The following is an 18,979-nucleotide window of genomic DNA, read 5'->3' as shown; positions in this document are numbered from 1 at the left end:
TAAGGCCGAAAGTGAAACAGGCAAATCACCAAATCGGGTCCTCCCTTAAAGAGGGCATGTATTGCAGTGAGACCTGGACAACCAACACCCTGTGTTGTGGGTGGGTACCATTAGTTAGCCACAACACCGGATTGGTAGGTCCCTTGAAGCTGGGTACAATCTGGCCAATGGGACACAGTCTAAACGCTTCAAGGGACCTATTTATGCCCATACATGTGACCCAGAGCTTCCTCTTTTGGTGTGTGCATTCAGAACACCTGCCCACCTCTCCCTACTTTTAGGGCTTGTCGTGCTTGACCTTGCTATGCCGTCGTGTGTCGTCTGTCATTGGGATCGGGGCACGGCAGGAATTTCCTCCAGCTGTGTGTTAGTGGCCAAAGACAAAAAGGATTTAGGACAGTGGTTTTCAATCAGCATACCGTGGCACCCTGGGGTGCCTTGAATGATGGTCAAGGGTGCCGTGGGCAACACCGGCCTCTGTCCCTCTTTCTTCCCTCCCTCCTCTGATGCCTTCTTGCGTCTCTGCCTCCCAAGGGCTTGCACAGCTGTTTGTTGCAGCAGCCCTGGCTACAAGCTCCCTAGGTGGATGGTGCCTCTGGGGCTGGCCAGGGGGTGCTGGTTGCCAGGAGCTGAGGCGACCATGGAGTAAGCAAGCAAGTAGGCGAGGGAGCCCAGCCAGCCAGTCCATCAGCTCTTGCTGCTCGGAATGGATAATAAAACAAAGAACAGGATGGTGCTACAATGGCTACTGCAATCAACACAAGATGAGAATGCACAGACAATCCCAGGTCCTTGTGGGGCAATGTGAGGAGGCACCTCTGGTTGGGATGGGGGGGTGCTCAGAGACCAGGGACAACAGCAGCAGCTGCCCGGAGGACTCCCAAGGAGAGGGGAGAAGAGTGGAGGCTGAGGGAAGACTCCACCAGGGAGGGAGTTCGAAAAGGGGTGAGAGGCTGCCACCTCTGCAGGCAAGGGGTGACATAACTGGGCTTCTGAGCCCCACAGGGGTGTCGGGGAAAGAATGTAGTTGGTCAAGGGAGCCGTGGACTCGAAAAGGTTGAAAACCTCTAGTGTAGGATTTCCGTTTTTGAATAATGTACAGGCAGCGACCATTTTAGGTGCATCCAATTGATGTGTGATCGCCGACGCATGGGTCCTTTGGTTGAGGCGTAATGGGGTGGGGTGGGGCAGAGTGCTTATGCATGCTCTGCCGACATGTATGAAGGCTAGGAATGGACCCCCTCCCCCTGTGAAATGGTCACTGCCTGTAGTCTGGGGAGAAATCCTTTTCAGGCTCTTAGCTGTGACAAGGATGAAGAAAGTTGTCAAAGAGCCCCATGTGGGCTGCAACAAGGAGACAAAGAGCATGGCTGATGTGTTCTTAGATCCAATCCTGCCATACCCATGGGAGGAGCAAGAGACCCTCTTGAAATGTGAATGCTCTGAGCTCTTTCCATCCAGACTCAGTTTGTGTATGTGTGTAAATAAACCATATACCATAAAGACACCACAGTCTCTGCTGTGCCTCATTTCCAAAGGAAACACAGAACCTGGACCCCTGATATCTTGCACTGCTCAGAAATTAGGGGTGAATTGCAGGTTCATGTTTTAACTTAGCATTATATTTGTTGAGTCGTGGGTTGACATAGCAGCCGGCACAGCGATTTCTTCAAGTAGCTCTTTATTATGGTAAGCTGGAATAGAACTGACTGCGAACAGCTCAGCCGGCCTGTATTTATAGGCAGCCGGCTGTCAACATTGTAACCACAACAGCCCAGAGTTCCCGCCTAAAATAACTGGCGCGGACCTGAGTGAAAACTATCTACAGACCTGAGTGAAAACTATATACAGTATCCCCCTGTTGGCCCAGGGTGAAACTACACTACATAACACCCCTCCCCACCGAGATAAGGCGTTAGTTACAATCGTAATGGTTTCCTTATATACAGCACTACGCGTAATGGTTCAATTAGGCACAAAAGCATATCGGTTACATTTCCCATACTTAGACCAACAGTGATACCTGTCCAACAACATAGTCCTTTAAATGAGTTGGGCGCTTGGAAACTCTGCCAGACCGCCGGGGGCTGGTAGCCAAGTCCGGAGGGCCACACAGTTCTCGCTGAGGCTGTGGTGCGACCCTAGGTGGCGTTGGAACCAACTCCCCTGGATCCGCTGCTGTGAGTGGAGCCTCCGCAAGTGGAGTGGTCTGAGTCTGTTCTGAAACGGCTTGGTTCGGCTCCACGCTGGCAGTTTGCGAGGGAGGTGTAGGTGGGGCCTCGCCATCTGTACGTGTCTCTTCTGGAGCTGCCAGCGCAGTTGGGGGCACCTCGGTAGTGTCCAAGTCCCCAACCCTGCGCCTAAGCTGGTCTATGTGCCGTCGCCACAAGCGTCCGTCTTCGAGTGCCACCTGGTACGAGCGAGGTCCAGTGACTCCCACTACTGTGGCTGGCACCCAAGGGATGTCCCCCACATAGTTCCGGGCAAAGATCTGGTTTCCTGGGACAAATGACCGTGGTGCGTTGGCACAGCCTGGGGGTTCAGCCACGGCAAAGTCTGGGTGTAGCCGGTCGAGCGGTGACCTGAGGCGGCGGCCCATAAGCAGTTCAGCAGGACTCCTCCCTGTGGCCGCGTGAGGGGTGATGTGTTGCACGAACAAGTATTCGGCGACCCGCTCATGCCAGTCTCCCCGGTCCAGGCGCGCCAGTGCCTCTTTTGTCGAGCGCACCATTCTTTCCGCTTGCCCGTTGCTGGATGGATGAAAGGGTGCCGTTAGGGCATGGCGGATGCCCAGTCCCAAAAGATATCGCTCAAACGTGCCTGACGTGAACTGCGGTCCGTTGTCAGAGACAAGGACATCAGGACACCCATGCGTTGCAAACAGGCCTCGCAGCACCCGGATGACAGCTTCGGTAGTGGTGGAGGGCATCAGGGCGACCTCCAGCCATTTGGAATAGGCGTCCACCACTACCATAAAGGTCCGGCCGTGAAAGGGGCCAGCCAGATCGATGTGCACCCTCGACCAGGGTGTCTTTGGCGTCTCCCAGGTGTGTCCCTTAGCTGCCGGTGGTGCAGGCCTCGACTCCTGGCACGCTTGACAGGCGGACACCCAGGCAGTGATGGCATCGTCCATATTAGGCCACCAGACGTAACACCGAGCCAACGCCTTCATTTTGACAATTCCCGGGTGGCCAACGTGCAGAGCCTCCAGGACGCGCTGACGGAGTCCCTGGGGAATCACGACGCGGTCTCCCCACAGCAGACAGCCGCGATGAGCTGAGAGTTCATGTTGTCTGGTTGCGAAGGGCTGGAACTCCGATGCAAAGGGCCCTTGTGGCCACCCCCTCCACACCCAGTTGAGCACCCGGCTGATGGTGCGATCCTGGGCAGATGCGGAGGCCACAGTGGCAGCCGATACAGGCGCTGCCGGAAGATCCTCAATCAGAAGGAGCGATGAAGCTGGAGCCGGGTCTTCCACAAATGCTGGAAGAGGGCAACGGCTGAGGGCGTCGGCATGGCCCATCGATTTCCCCGGGCGATGGATGAGCCGGTAGTGGTAGGCAGCCAGGAAAACAGTCCATCGCAGCATGCGTGGTGAGAGGACTGGTGGAGTTGGACGATCACCGGCGAGGAGGCCCAGGAGTGGCTTGTGGTCAGTGATGAGGTCAAAAGTCCTGCCATAGAGGTATTCATGGAACCTCTTCACTCCAGCCACAAGTGCCAATGCCTCCTTGTCGAGCTGGCTGTAATTCCGTTCCGTCGGAGATAGTGTCCTGGAAAAGTAGGCGAGCGGTGCTTCTCTTCCATCTGGAAAACGGTGACTAAGGACAGCCCCGATGCCAAAAGGTGAGGCGTCGCAGGCAAGGACCAGCGGCCTGGATTCACTGTACTGTACCAGCACACTGTCTGAAGAAAGGAGAGCCTTGACCGCGTTGAAGGCCGCCGTCTCCCGATGACCCCAGGCCCAAGGCGTCTTAGTGCTAAGGAGTCGGTGAAGAGGCTCAGCCACTGTGGCTTTGTGGGGCAGGAACATGTTATAAAAGTTCAGCAGCCCCAGGAATGCCTGCAACTCCGTTTTGTTCTTTGGAGTGGGGGCCTGCTGGATAGCGCGGATCTTGGATGTGGTTGGATGAAGACCGGAGGCATTGATAAGATAGCCCAGGAACTCTACCTGTGGAACGGCGATCTGGCACTTCTCCCTCTTTACCTTGAGCCCGGCCTCCTGGAACCTGGTCAGCACGGCACGGAGGCGCTCGAACAGCTGCTGGTGTGAGTCTGCAGACACCAAGACGTCATCAAAATATGGTACCACGCCTGGAAGCCCTTGCAGGAGACGCTCCATAAGGCTTTGGAAGATGCCAGGAGCCACACTCACCCCGAACTGCAACCGGCGGCAACGGAATGCCCCCCGGTGGGTGACGATCGTCTGGGCTTCAGCAGTGGCATCATCGACTGGCAGTTGTTGATAGACTTGGGCAAGGTCCAGCTTAGCGAAGACCTTACCCTCACCCAGGGAATGCAGCAGGTGTTGGACAACAGGAACCGGATAAGCGTGCTGCTGAAGTGCCTTGTTGATCGTGCACTTGTAGTCAGCGCAGATTCTCACCGACCCATCTGGCTTGACAGGCGTGACGATGGGGGTTTCCCACTTTGCGTGGTCAACCGGCTCCAAAACTCCTTGGGCGATCAGTTTGTCCAGTTGTTCGTCCACCTTAGCCTTGAGAGCAAAGGGAACCCGGCGTGGCTTTAGCTTGATGGGGGCGACTTGTGGATCAAGGCTAAAGGAGATGGGCGTACCTGTATATTGGCCCAAGGTGCCGTCAAAAACCTCGGCAAAGTCTTTGACCAGACCCTCAGTCTCTGCATTAGAGATGCAGTTGATGCCGGTGACTTCCAGGCCGAGGGCATCAAACCAGTCTAGCCCTAGGAGGCTTGGCCGCTGACCTTCGACCACCACCAACCGGAGCAGGCCCGAAAAATCCTTGAAGGCGATCCGGAACCGGCCAACGCCTACCACGGGAATGTCGTTTCCCTGGTAGTCTCTCAGGTGTACGCGGTGAGAGTCGAGTTGCCTTTTGGACACTCTGGGTACCAGTCTTTTGATGGTGCTCCATGACACGATGGACAGGGCAGACCCAGTGTCGATCTCCATGTCACATGGAGCTCCTTCAATGAGCACCGTGACGTTCAGCTTGCGTCGCGTAGGCGAGTCGGTTTGGCCAATCGTGGTTCCAGACGGGCAGCGGCAGTTGGTGAGAGCGAAACAACTTTCCTTGGCAGACTGGAGTGAAGACTTGGACTTGCGAGTCGATGAAGGGGGGGTGTCAGACGGAGCCGATCGGCAGACCTTAGCGATGTGGCCCCTTCTGGAACACTTCCTACAGATGGCGTCTCTGAATCGACACTTGGCACGGGAATGGTTGCCTCCGCAGCCAGCACATTCCGGTTGGCCCTTGGACTTCTGTTGGAACTTCCTGCGCTCCCGCTTTGTCTGGTGCACGTCATCGTCTTCACTGGAGGATGCCTCCTCACTGCTGGCCTCTTCATGATGCACCGGAACTGGCTCCCTAGCAAGACGCGGGCTGCTGGACTTGCGGATCTCCTGGGCGGAGCGTTCAGCAGCTTCTGAGGCCACAGCCTCCTCAATGGCTTTCTGTAGCGTGAGGTCTGGCTTGGCTAGGAGGCGCCGTTGCAGATGGATGTCCCGGACCCCGCAGACGATTCGATCCATCAGGGCATCGTCTAAGTCTCGGAACTCACAGTGCATTGCAGCCTGTCGCAGGGCGGTGGTGTAGTTGTTGATTGACTCCCCCTCTGCCTGGTTCCGGTGGTAGAACGCATGGCGGGCAGCAATCTTGGATGGCTTTGGTGCGTAGTGGTTGCGGAGCTTCTCTTGGATCGTGTCCCATGGTGTTGCCTGGACTGCTTCAGGCGCAACCAACGCTCGGGCCGTCTCAAACACCTCAGGCCCACAGAGGCTGAGGAATAGGCCCCGCTTCCGATCCTTTGATACTGCTGTCAGCTCGTTGGCTTGGAGGTAGCAGTCGAACCGAGCGAGGTAGGAGTCCCATGATTCAGAGGCTGGCGCAAACGGCAGTAGAGGCACAAGTGAAGCCATGATTCCGATGCCGGCGTGAAGGGCGATGGATGGAACACAGTGCTCTAGCCAGAACAGTCAGCTCTGAATTGGTTCTGCCCAGTGATTTCGCTCAGTGATTTCGCTCTGTGATTCAGCTCAGTGATTCAGCTCAGTTCAGAGGCTGGCCGCATCTGGCTGTGCTCTGATGTCCATCCATCCCACCTTCGTCGCCAGTGTTGAGTCGTGGGTTGACATAGCAGCCGGCACAGCGATTTCTTCAAGTAGCTCTTTATTATGGTAAGCTGGAATAGAACTGACTGCGAACAGCTCAGCCGGCCTGTATTTATAGGCAGCCGGCTGTCAACATTGTAACCACAACAGCCCAGAGTTCCCGCCTAAAATAACTGGCGCGGACCTGAGTGAAAACTATCTACAGACCTGAGTGAAAACTATATACAGTATCCCCCTGTTGGCCCAGGGTGAAACTACACTACATAACAATATTCAAACCTAGCCTTTTACTCATACCGTCCTGTGTCTGGACACTTGTGGTTACTTGGAGAAAATGTGCTTTTCACACACCTATTGCAATTATCTTTACCTTTTATTTACCTTTATTACTGAAAGGATTCCTAGCCCACCTTTTCTTACCACCAACATCCAAGTAGGTTGCAATATATCAACGATGCACCATGCCAAAAATGACAAAGCAGCAGAGCAGTAAAGCAACATCAATTTTCAAACAAATGCAAAGCACAAAGAGAAAATTGAAATAAGGCTCGGAGAGAACCACTTGCAGACATCCAAATGTGGAATAAGCTCTGCTTGAGACTCAGGAGAGCTGTACAGACACAGCCCAATAATGGCATCTGCCAGTAAAGACACCAACCCAGACCTTCCTCCATCAACACTGCACTTGTTGGAGGGCAGTAGATGTAAAAATGTGCTTCTAGACCAGAGCTTTCCAAACCTTTCATGTTGGTGACACACTTTATAGACATGCATCGTTTCTCAAAGCAGTAATTCAATTTTACTCGCAAACTGGGGGTTAAACTAACTCCTTTCCAGCCCCAGGAGGAGTGTGGGGAGTGTTCGGGCAACACACTGCAGTCAACACACAAACGTGTTGTTGCAACACACTGTTTGGAAAGCTCTGTTTTAGACTGTGGGCTATGGGAGCTCTGCAGCAGGGATGGGAATCCCTTCAGCGCAGCCCACTGGGGGCCACATGCCTTTGGTAGGCAGAGCCAGAGGCAACTGAACTAGCAAATGTAAAGTTATCCTTTGCATAGGAGACTAGTTTGTGCACACACACTCAGCCATCCATCTCTGTCTTCCAACCAGGCAAGCTAGAAGCATCATCGGAGCACAATGACACATTCCAGGCAGCCCAAAGTGCTCAAGGTGGGTGAAAGGGGCAGGGAGGTGTCCCAGGAAGACTCTCAAGGACCAGACAGACAAGACCGGAGAGTGGCCTTTGGCCCTTGTTCTACAGCATCTGCAGGCGGCCCCAATAATAGCTGCAAGCAAGCAGCAAAGAGGAATAGCTCAAAGTGGACTCTCTAATCTCAGCATCAACTGGGGAATCAGGCAAGGAGCTTCACCACCAGCAGCGCGTTAAGGACTGGGAGGAGGAGTCCGAGAGATCCAGGGTTGGCACTGGCCGCCCCATCTGTGCATTTAGTTGAGCTGTCTGGTTGGATCATGCCCAAAGGCAATGGGTCACCCATTTCCATTGCTTTGAGGCAAGCTCGTTTGCACAGGCCTTGAGGATGGTGGTGGTTATGGTTTGTCCTTCTGCAGAGAGAATTGAAGGAGATGACAGTCAATGTCAGGAGAGTGGCAATGCCCAGTGAGTTCCTTCTCTTCCTCTTCCATTTGTGTAGTGGGCACTCAGTGGCTGGCTAACCTGGGCAGGAGCCAAATTCAACAAGTGGGATGCTGGGGAAAGGGAAGGGAAGTTAGGGCACTTGGGGAACTTCAATTGGCCTCCCCTTGCATGAAGCAGAGAAGGGTAGTGCTTTCTTTCTTTCTTTCTTTCTTTCTTTCTTTCTTTCTTTCTTTCTTTCTTTCTTTCTTTCTACACAGTTAAATGAGGGAGTGGAGGGGAGAACACAAAGGAGAGGGAGGAATCACTAAAAATTGCAAAATGCATTTCAAATCACTATATCAGCTTAATGCATCAAACATGGCTGGATCAGTGCTTTAGGCAAAGCCTGAAGGAAGCAATGACTTTTAAGCCACCTGTCATGGATGCTTTAGTTGAGATTTCTGCATTGCAAGGGGTTAGACTAGATGAGCTTTGGGGTCCCTTCCAACTCTACAGTTCTATATTTCTGTGATTCTACGGGACCGCCTCTCCTGGTATACCCCACAGAGGAACCTACGGTCTGCAAATAAAAACATCCTGAAGGTCCCAGGCCACAGAGAGGTTAGGCTGGCCTCAACTAGAGCCAGGGCTTTCTGGGCTGCGGCTCCAACCTGTTGGAACGCTCTGTCACAAGAAACTAGGGCCCTGCGGGACCTGACATCTTTCCGCAGGGCCTGTAAGACAGAGTTGTTCCACCAGGCCTTTGGTTAGGGCGCAGCCTGACTCCCTCCTCTGGCAACCTGCACAGAATTTTGCTTAACGGTTGCCATCAATTTGATTTTAATTAATTTTTATAATTGAAATGTTTTTAGAATGTTGGATTATTTGATTGTTTGATTATTTGATTGTTGTTAGCCGCCCTGAGCCCGGCTTCGGCTGAGGAGGGTGGGATATAAATAAAATTTATTATTATTATTCTAAGCAGACGCCAGAACGTGCCTGCCTGATGTACACTGGGAGCACATTTCAAAGGGTGGGTACCACCACACCAAAGGCTCTCATCTGAAACCAGACTGTGATTCGTCTAGGGCTGTGGTTCCCAACCTTTTTTTTTTTTTTTTTTTTTTTTTGGCCATGCCCCACCTAAGCATCTCTAAAATCCTGATGCCCGCCCCCTGTGACATATAATTCTTATTATTCAAAAAGTGAAGGAAGCCTAAAAGGCTATTCACTGTTAATAAATCCTTCTCAAATTGCCCCCCTTAAAAATCAAATTGCCCCCCTGTGCGGTGTGTGCCCCACGTTGGGAACCACAGGTCTAGATGATTTACTGTCTTCAAAGAATGTCTATGATTGTCATCCCACTACCTCCTTGATTACCTTCTCTAGAGAACACCCTAGGTGTGGGTCAGGTCATTGTGCCACAAGATTCACACAAACCACATCCCTCCAACACCCCCTCGTACGAATATGGGATTTATAGTTACTTTCATTTGTAGTTCCAGATATCTCTAAGCATTTGGTCTCATCTCCAGCACATTTGATGCGTTTGCACTCAGTTCCATCAGGTAGGCAAACTGAGCATTCCTTTCCATTCAATGTGGTGTTTCTCCTTGGCTCTGAAAGAAAGGTGAGACGATCAGGCTTGGGATGCAAGAAGAACAGCGCGGCCAAAGGGATTGGGAAGAAGACTGCAAATATCAGCCCCTTCCTTCATCAGGCCACTTTTTAAGTGCCTCCCATTCTGCCAAGTGCCTCATATGGCATGTTTGGTAGGACAGCAGAGTATTTGTTGCCATCTTTGGCTTCATACATGGGGGACCATCTTACCAGAAATGTCAACCCCTTTCTAGGTGGCTCCTATTCTCACAGATGTTGGCGAAATATATAGAGGGTTCACCAAAGAAATCCTAACTGATACAGGCTTTAAGTGAAAAATTAGGACTATAGTAATACAAACGTATATAGAGCTAGCCTCCTAAAAATCAGAAAGAGGTTGCGCTTTGATGCTGCCGGACATCGTCTTTTCCACACACCAGAGGCAAATTTAGGCAAGCGTAACCACTTCAGTTGCAGTGGATGCATAACGATAATTATGATGTACTTTAGAATGGAAGGAAAGAATTGGGAGGGCACCAATTTTGGTAGCACACAGGGCACCACTGAAATTTGGGACCGCAAGGTCTGCCATTGTACACACCCAACTTATCGTTCTTGGCATCTGTCTATCTCGAGAGGCAATGGAGTACCCTTCCAGGATGAAGTCAAATCACTGTATTAGCACCCCCAAAGTGACCTCTCCAGGGCATCAACCTAGGAGGTGCATAGAGGTCCTGGGTTTCCCAGATGACTGGGCCCACCCCCCTTTTGAGCTTGCTGATGTGGTCCAAAGCAGAGCAGAGCAATACATTTGGCACCAGCTTGACTGCAGGATACTTTGACTCCAATACTTTGGCCACCTCGTGAGAAGAGAAGACTCCCTGGAACAGACCCTGATGTTGGGAAAGATTGAGGGAAAAAGGAGAAGGGGACGACAGAGGATGAGATGGTTGGACAGTGTTCTCGAAGGTACCAGCATGAGTTTGACCAAACTGCGGGAGGCAGTGGAAGACAGGAGGGCCTAGCGTGCTCTGGTCCATGGGGTCACGAAGAGTTGGATACGACTAAACAACTAAACAACAACAACAATGACTGCAGGAGTTGCTGGAAGGAGGTGTGCAAGGTACCATCCAACCATCTTAGGGACTCCACTCTGGATTTGTGTAGGATTTACCCCTTAGCCTCTTCTTCCCTGAAGATATCCCACAAGGCAGCGGAGGTTTAGGTTCAGAGTTTTCCTTCTCCTAGAGGGGCTGCCTTCTCAGGTTGAGCAGCCGCATCTGCCCCCACTTCCTCTACGAACATGCAGAATCCACCTTCTTGACCATTAGACCCACAATTGCTCTCATCTACTCAATCCATTGGACCCTGTCTTGCAAGTTCCTAATTCAGCAATGGTTTGAGACCCATCAGCTACCCTCATCTGATTTAGCCAACCAGTCGAAGCTGATTCCTGGGGTGTGGCCAGTGTAAGAGCTGAGTGCAGGGTGGGAACCAAAGGTGGAGAAACTACTGCAGAAGGAGCATTTCACGCTTCCCAGTGCATTTCCCAATCACTCTGCAAGACTGCCAAATTACCGTATTTACTCAAGTCTAACGTACCATCAAATCTAATATGTACCTCAATCTTCAGAACCTTGAAGCCAAAAAAAGTCTTTGCTGGCAAATGTAAATGTGCCATCAAATCTAATGCGCACTTTAATTTTCGCAACATAATTTGGCCAAAAAAGGTGAGCATTATATTTGAGTAAATACAGTATATTTAAGAAACGGCTCCCAACTAAAGCAGGAAGTTGGCAACAAGTATATGGGAAATTCCACACTACTGCTATTTTGGGGTGGGATTCAATCTGAGGTTGCACAGCTAAAGCTGATTTAATTGAGAAATGCACTGGGAAGTGCATTACCAGACAAATTTGCCCATCAGGCAAATCAGAATGAAAGCGCAATAAATAGCCAATGTATTCTAATTCTCCTGCAAATGGACAAGATCAGGATGACTGCTCACTAAGTAAGTTGCAACAAGCGAGCGATGAAAAGGATGAGGAAAGGACGAGACAAGCAGTGACCTACTAAGGGGTCTTGCTGTATTGCATGCATCTCCCCCACAGCAACGAGACTCAGTTACTGATGTTCCCGATGAGCCCATGTTGATGATGAGGGGGCCTTTGTTGCACAGTCCAGATGAGAAGCAACTCTTTGTAAAAGCAGTTTGTCCTGGAGGGATTGAAAGAAAGTTATTTTAAACAGAAGAGATAGCTTTAGCTTCAATGTGGGTAGCAGGGGTGTCATCTAGGCTGAGGCCCCTCCAAAATTTAGAAGGAGGAGGCCAGGCCCATCAATATTCTCTACCCTGGTGGGCTCCACCAGACCTTACCGAGGCCACAACAGGCCCCATTGGGCCTCCCTGCACTCATGGCAGGCCCTGGTGGGCTTTCCCATGGCTACAAAGGGCCTCTTCAGGCCTCCCCATGGCTGTGGTGGGCCCCATTGGGCCTCCTTCCAGTGTTTGACGTCACACATGCATGCACGGCCCAGCATGAGTGATGGACAGCTGCTGACCAGACACCTCAGTATCTTTTGTCATCATAGCATATGATTTCAAGGCTGACCGCTGGCGTATCTTGCACCATTTTCATGATTCCATATTTATTAGATCCCTAGCCCACCTTTCTCCTGAAAGGAATCCAGGGTGGGAAACAAACAAACAAACAAAAACCCAAAACAAAACAAAATAGCAAAGCGGTACACTTAACAAATAAAATGACTGGAACCCATTCAAGAATCGTCATTAATGATTTCTCAGCTAATGATTTCAATGGAATAACATATTTCAGCCATTAAACAAATGCCTATGTCAGGGGTCGGCAAGGTTTACCTTGCCTGGGCCGGTTCACTCCAGCAGAGATCACTCCATGGGCCAGATTGCACGTGCGCGTGTCAGTGCACATGGCCACAATTTCTGGTGCCTACATCTGCACAGACACAATTTCTGGCACCATGGAAGTGAGTCCCTGCACCGTGCTGTGCCAGTTTAGTGCAGCTCGTGGGGACTTGCTGAGCAGGCAGCTCGGTTCGGGGGCGGCTCATGAGCTGGTTAAATGGCCCCCGTGGGCCGTTTGTGGCCCATGGGCCTTAGGTTGCCTACCCCTGGCCTAGGTGGACATTAACTTCCTCCAGGATGTTAATAATGTGAGAATCAGATGCCACCTCAGCAGGGAGGGCAATCCACTACCACTAAGAGGGGCTGGTTGTGGGTCAGTGCCAACTGGGCTGTAGCTCCCAAAGCCACTAACACGGTTGCTGTAGATGATAGTGAGATCTCAAGCCATTTAGAGCTGGGTACTGAATGTGTACTAGATACATAGCGGGCACTTTGCCCCACTCTCATCCTCATCCTTTTACCATTTTTCTCAATCCACTTCAAGTCAAGGAAACGGCCTTTGTTTCCTTTCTTACTGGTCCACGCGAACTCATTTGAGGACAGAATGTAGGGTAACTTTTTAGATTTGGAAACTCCAGGGAATTTAACCCCAGCAGGCAGTGGCATAGTGTGGGGGCAGGGCTGTAGCCCCAGATGTAGTGCTTTTTTCTGGGAGTACGCAGGGGTACGCATACGCCTAAGCATTTTGTGAATCTTTGTACTTTTTTCCCATTTGCTGTATTTATTTTCCCCGATTTTGGTAATTTCCTTGAGTCAAAATGAGAGTATCCCTAAAGAAAAAAAGCACTGCCCAGGTGCAAATTTCTGAGGGGGCACAACCAGATGTGCCCACAACAGGCTCCATCATTGAGGCCAGAGCTGCAGGGAGGCAAGTTGCGCCCGGGCAAAGCCTTTGAGGCCGAGGCCAAGGTGATGCCTCCTTTTCCTCATGGCCAGCGAAGGGACACCTGCACGTGAACCACCCCTGGGCCAGCCTTCTACTGGCAAGAGGAAGGCAGGAATGCACTGAAGGAACCACTTGCATTGCCGAAACATAGGAGGTCAAGGCAACACAGTGGAGCTCCTGGTTCCATGTTTCTCTGCCTTATCTCTGCTCCCAGGTTGGGGCTAGTTTGCGAGGAAAGATTCCCTTGATTAGATGCTGCCCAGCGAAGGGGCTGACCACCAGGGGAGGGTGCAACACTTGACCTGCCCCAGGCACTAGCAACCCATGGTACACCCTTGACAGCAGGGGCCTCAGCTGAGCCAGACTCCTCCTCTGCACACCATCAATGAACCAGCCACACTCAGACAAGAGGAAATTAGGCATTTCTTGAACTCTTCTGGTAGCCTTCGGTCATTTCCATTTACCCTCGAGAGTCAGGTTAACACTTGTCACGGAAACACTGCATGTGTCTTGATACTGGGAGCATGGCTTTTTATGTCCAGTGCAATTATTTCCAAAGATGGAACATTCCTCACATTCCAGAGCTACTCCTAAAAGCACATAAAACAAGAAATGTCAACATCGTTAATTCTCTTTTTTCCCCTCCTCCTTTTTCCTTTCCCAAGGTTACAAACTCAGCTTGCCACTGAATTTCACTAAATGAGGTGTAAAACTCTGGGCAAGTCCCTTTAGGAAAAGCCATTAGTCACACTGGGCCTGTGGGAATGAGGTTTGTGAGCATCAAGCAGGGGGTGGGGAATCTGGTACCATCTCATACCCTTCAACATTTTTCTGATTAAATTAGGGGTATCTTATTTGATGGTGGTGGTGGTGATGTTATTTATACCCCACTCATCTTACTGAGTTGCCCCAGACACTCTGGGCGGCTTCCAACAGATATGAAAACACAATAAAAAATTAAACATTAAAAACCTTCCCTATACAGGGCAGACTTCAGAAGTCTTCTAAGAGTTGTATAGTCACTTATCTCCTTGCCTCGGGGGTCACATAACTCCATATCCTCCAACATTTCTCTGATGAAAATAGGGACGTCCTAGGGACGCAGGTGGTGCTGTGGGTTAAACCACAGAGCCTAGGACTTGCCGATCAGAAGGTCGGCGGTTCGAATCCCCACGACGGGGTGAGTTCCCGTTGCTCGGTCCCTGCTCCTGCCAACCTAGCAGTTTGAAAGCAAGTCAAAGTGCAAGTAGATAAATAGGTACCGCTCCGGCGGGAAGGTAAATGGCATTTCCGTGTGCTGCTCTGGTTCGCCAGAAGCGGCTTTGTCATGCTGGCCATATGACCCAGAAGCTGTACGCCGGCTCCCTCGGCCAATAAAGCGAGATGAGTGCCTCAACCCCAGAGTCGGCCACGACTGGACCTAATGGTCAGGGGTCCCTTTACCTTTAAGGAAAAGTGGGACACTCCAGGATCAAATCAAAAACTGGGATGGATTCTGTAAACCTGGGACTGTCCCTGGAAAATAGGGACACTTGGGGGGGTCTGGGTGCAGTATCAGGGTTTTAGAGGAAAGAGAAGAGTTTTTTTCAAAATGAGAAATGTGTGAGAATGGGAAGGGACAGATTCTTCCCTCCCTATTTGAAATCCAACATAAATCACCTGATCCTGCCACCTCCTGGACGACTGTAGCATCATCAGCCCTCGGGGAAACCAGCTTGCCTGAGGGCTTGCATGAGAGCCATTCCAGAGGCACCTCTTCACTATTGATTTGCGTTTCTACTGAAATGAGGCTGCATTTTAACGTTGTACTTAATCTTGTTTTTAAGTTGTATTTTAATCAATTGTTTTTACCTGGTGTTAGCCGCCCTGAACCCAATCTTGGCTGGGGACGGCGGGGTATAAATAAAATTATTTATTTATTTAGTTTATTATTATTATTATTATTATTATTATTATTATTATTATTGACTACCAGGAAGGTTGGAGTCATCCTGGATGAAACATGAAGGAGAAAGGAGAAAACGCAGGCTTCCAAGTGGTCAAATGCTCAGATCTGACAACACATGGAAGGTAGCTGCTCTCACAATACCACTGTTGTCTTTGAAACATCTTATCTGGGAAGCAGGGCTCATGGAATCTGCAAAGTGGTGGGCAAGGTATGTTTCTCTGGTTGCCACCTAAGGCATAAGAGGCTCCTGAGAAAAGTTGGACCTGAGCTGTTCAAGGCCTACATTCTTAGGAGTGGTTCCAAGATGGCTGAGAGACTGAAAGCTGTAGAACGGAAGCTAAGAAATGGGACCGGTTACTGTTTCATCAAGGTTGCATAAATTATACTGAGACCAGTTCCAATTTTGCGGGGGATTTTTTTGCTTGTTTATTTTTGGGCTTACCTGCTTAGGATCTGGCTTGGCTCTTTTTACTCAAGGAAATGAACAGGCATGTGACTTCCCTGGAAACATGCATTTTTGTAACATTTGTTCATTTTCAGATATACAGTACTTGTTGAACAGGGAGCAGCAAACAGGCCCCCAGACCAGGACCAGCCCAATACATTTTGACACCCAAGGCAAGCCACAACGCTGTGTCCCCCCTCACCAGGGAGGAAATGGGGAATAAAGACCCATATTGGGAACAAGGGGGGAGGAGACCAGCAGTGCCTCCTATTCACCAAGAGGCCACTGTAGAGGCAGAGGCAAGGAGGGGAAGGCAAATTCAGCCATCAAAGAGCATGTCACAATTGTTGCGGCCACTGCGGAAGCGCCAGCAACAGGAGCAATACATTCCTTGGAGGCTGAACCTGCTGCCCCTATAGATTTTGCTGCCCGAAGGAGTTGCCTCACCTTGCCTCATGAGTGGACTGGCCCTGCCCCAGACCCCACAAAGGCTGTAGCATCTGTCATACCCACACACCCCAAAATGGCGTATCCTTGGAGTTGGCCACCATTTCTTGTTTCCGCCAGATGAAAAACAACTCTCATTCCCACCCCCCCTTTGGAGCTTCACTGAAAATGCCACACTGGTCCTCTCCAACCCCACAAACATGCACATAAGCATAAACCCACAATCATCTGGAAAACGTGCAGTAGGTTGCAGCTACCAATTTTAAAAGTCAGCAGCCTACCTCCAACCTTCATCTCTTTACAGCAACACCACCAATAGGTTCCCTGTTTCATTATACAGTTGTAACTTGGAAGTCGAACAAAATCCATTCCAGAAATCTGTTTGACTTCCAAAACATTCAGAAACCAAAGCACGGCTTCTGATTGGCTGCAGAAACCTCCTGCAGCCAATTGGAAACCGTGGGAAGTCCTGCTGGACATTCGGCTTCCAAAAACAGTTTGCAAACCAGGACACTCAATTCTGGGTTTTGCGGCGTTCAGGAGCCAAAACGTTTGAGAACTAAGCTGTTCGAAAACCAAGGTAGGACTGTACTGTTGCAGGAACGAAGTACTTAATTCGTTCTGGAGGTCTGTTCTTAACCTGAAACTGTTCTTAACCTGAAGCACCACTTTAGCTAATGGGGCCTCCTGCTGCTGCTGCGCCACCGGAGCACGATTTCTGTTCTTATCCTGAAGCAAAGTTCTTAACCCGAGGTACTATTTCTGGGTTAGCGGAGTCTGTAACCTGAAGTGTATGTAACCTGAAGTGTATGTAATCCAATGTACCACTGTAATGAGTGGACTCAAGCAGAAGCCCTGTAGCCCCTTTGTTCCAACCCATGGACAGGTTGAAGTGAACTCAAGGATGCAGGAAAATTCCCAGGTTACAAAAGCCTTGAATCAAAGATCCGCCCATGGCTTTGTAGACTCACCCATGACTATGAAGGTGGCCAGGAGGCTGGTGGAAAGAGGGGTCGGCATCCTTCTGGTTTTCATCTAGGACTCAGAATCAGAGCTGGATCACAAGTCTTGAATGCAGCAAAGTCTCTGCCTCTCTGATGCAATCTTTTCTTACGTGGAGGTGGCCAGCTGTTTTCTAGAAGATAACTGTCAAACATACCTCAAAATGGGTGGAGACATGATTGAACTTCCTCTGTGGGCAAATGATGCCATCAAGGTGCTTGACTTTAGTTTCTTGATTTGTGGATTTAGTTTGTATACATCTTTCCCACAGAAAACTGCCCAAAGCAGCTCCCACCAAATGGCCACTCATCAAAATAAAAAACACTGAAGGTATGATAATTTACCAAAAAAAGGTGTTTGATTTTAAGCCAGTGGTTTTTTTAAAGTGCCTTGTGTTTTTGGTGCGTGCTAAAGAAGGTCCTCTTTCACCAAACCCTCTTATTCATTGTGGTAGCAAGTTCCGTAGATAACTATGTACTGCACGAACTAGTCTTTTTTTATTATCTGTGGCAGACAGCAGGGACAGTTCCTCCTTCCTTTTTGCTACGTTGGCTCTAGGCTTGCCTAGCTCAGGGATCTGGCTGTTGGGCTTATCTTTGGGACTGATCGAGCTTTGCAGCCAGCAGATCAAAAGCCACTGGAGTCCTGCCCACCACAATTTGAGGGCTTTCCGTTTTCTGCTGTGATGAAGCAAAGGTGAACTGTTCCCGAAGTTCTGCAAATGCCATCTTGGCAGTCAAAACAACCCCACAATTAATTGGTAGTTGTTGTAACCTTGAACTCATATATGTTTATATTCACTTGCTTTGATAAGGGCTAATTGGCTTGCTTTGAGGCTATCGTTATCTGGGGGCTTGGGATGCTGGGGCCTGAGCCCAGAAGGGAACCATCTGCAAGATTTGGGTATTTGCCACCTATTTCCTCATTTGGTCAAGTGAAGCAATGGGAAAACCTGGTCAAATTGGTTTATGCCGCTTTGTGTATTTTTTTTTATTATTATTATTATTATTATTATTATTATTATTATTATTATTACCCCACCCATCTGGCTGGGTTTCCCCAGCCATTCTGGGTGGCTCCCAGCAGAATATTAAAAACACAGTAAAACATCAAACATGGAAAACTTCCCTAAACAGGACTGCCTTCAGGTGTCTTCTAAAAGTTAGATAGTTGTTTATTCCCTTGACATCTGATGGGAGGGTGTTCCACAGGGCGGGCGCCACTACCGAGAAGGCCCTCTGCCTGGTTCCCTGTAACCTCACTTCTCACGGTGAGGGAACCGCCAGAAGGCCCTGGGAGGTGGACCTCAGTGTCTGGTCTGAACGATGGGGGCGGAGACGCTCCTTCAGGTATATGAATATATGGAAGTTTGTTTGGGCATGGACAAGTCATGAAGACCTGTCACTGTTGCAGTGTCTGTCCCACAGCTCTGCACAATGTTCTAAGTCTGCACCTTTCTTTAATAAAGCACTAGAACCGATCACCCCAGCATTTTTTTACGTCCTTCTTTGGTATCCCTCCACCCAACCACTCAAACAGGTCCTACTTTGGGCTGGTGGACCTCAACTCCCACCTCAACAGGACATCCTTATTTTCATCGGAGAAATGTTGGAGGGTATGCAGTAGGAAAACTGAGGCTGGTAGCCTTTCTTTCCCTTAGCGGCAGCTGATACCCCCACTGTGGGAGACTCCCTGCTCTTCTTGACGGGGGTCTGGGTGAGCTTGGCTGGAAGTCAGAACACCTGAATAGACCCCTCACATCCTTCACATTTATTTCTCCTCAACATTGAAACTGCGGTGAAGTATCACAGCTGTGTGC

The 18,979-nt window shown here is 50.1% G+C and overlaps 1 protein-coding gene across 1 annotated transcript; it reads right to left on the bottom strand.

Moving 5' to 3' along the window:
- Positions 1-1,588: 1,588 nt before the first annotated feature.
- LOC308484463 (phospholipase A2 inhibitor gamma subunit B-like) lies at positions 1,589-18,012 on the bottom strand. Its single transcript, XM_081019442.1, has 6 exons — positions 17,130-18,012; positions 13,783-13,908; positions 11,562-11,705; positions 9,377-9,508; positions 6,571-7,876; positions 1,589-1,612 (listed from the first exon to the last, which is right to left on the bottom strand). The coding sequence occupies exons 1-5, from the start codon at positions 17,191-17,193 to the stop codon at positions 7,782-7,784; spliced, it is 561 nt and encodes a 186-aa protein (XP_080875568.1). The 5' UTR covers positions 17,194-18,012; the 3' UTR covers positions 1,589-1,612; positions 6,571-7,781.
- Positions 18,013-18,979: the final 967 nt, after the last annotated feature.

This window comes from Podarcis pityusensis, assembly GCF_964106645.2.
Source record: "Podarcis pityusensis genome assembly, chromosome: 8".
Taxonomy (NCBI): Eukaryota; Metazoa; Chordata; class Lepidosauria; order Squamata; family Lacertidae; genus Podarcis; species Podarcis pityusensis.
The sequence above is the reverse complement of the archived record's forward strand: the minus strand, read 5'-3'. Positions and strand labels throughout refer to the sequence as shown.

Excerpts from the sequence above, each read along its gene's own strand:
- LOC308484463 (XM_081019442.1), bottom strand. The coding sequence starts at position 17,193 with ATGAAAACCAGAAGGATGCCGACCCCTCTTTCCACCAGCCTCCTGGCC. Across the intron at positions 9,509-11,561 it reads CAATACAGCAAGACCCCTTA|AGCCAAGGAGAAACACCACA; the intron begins GTAGGTCACTGC and ends CCTTTCTTTCAG. Across the intron at positions 7,877-9,376 it reads ATCTGGAACTACAAATGAAA|AAGGACAAACCATAACCACC; the intron begins GTAACTATAAAT and ends TTCTCTCTGCAG.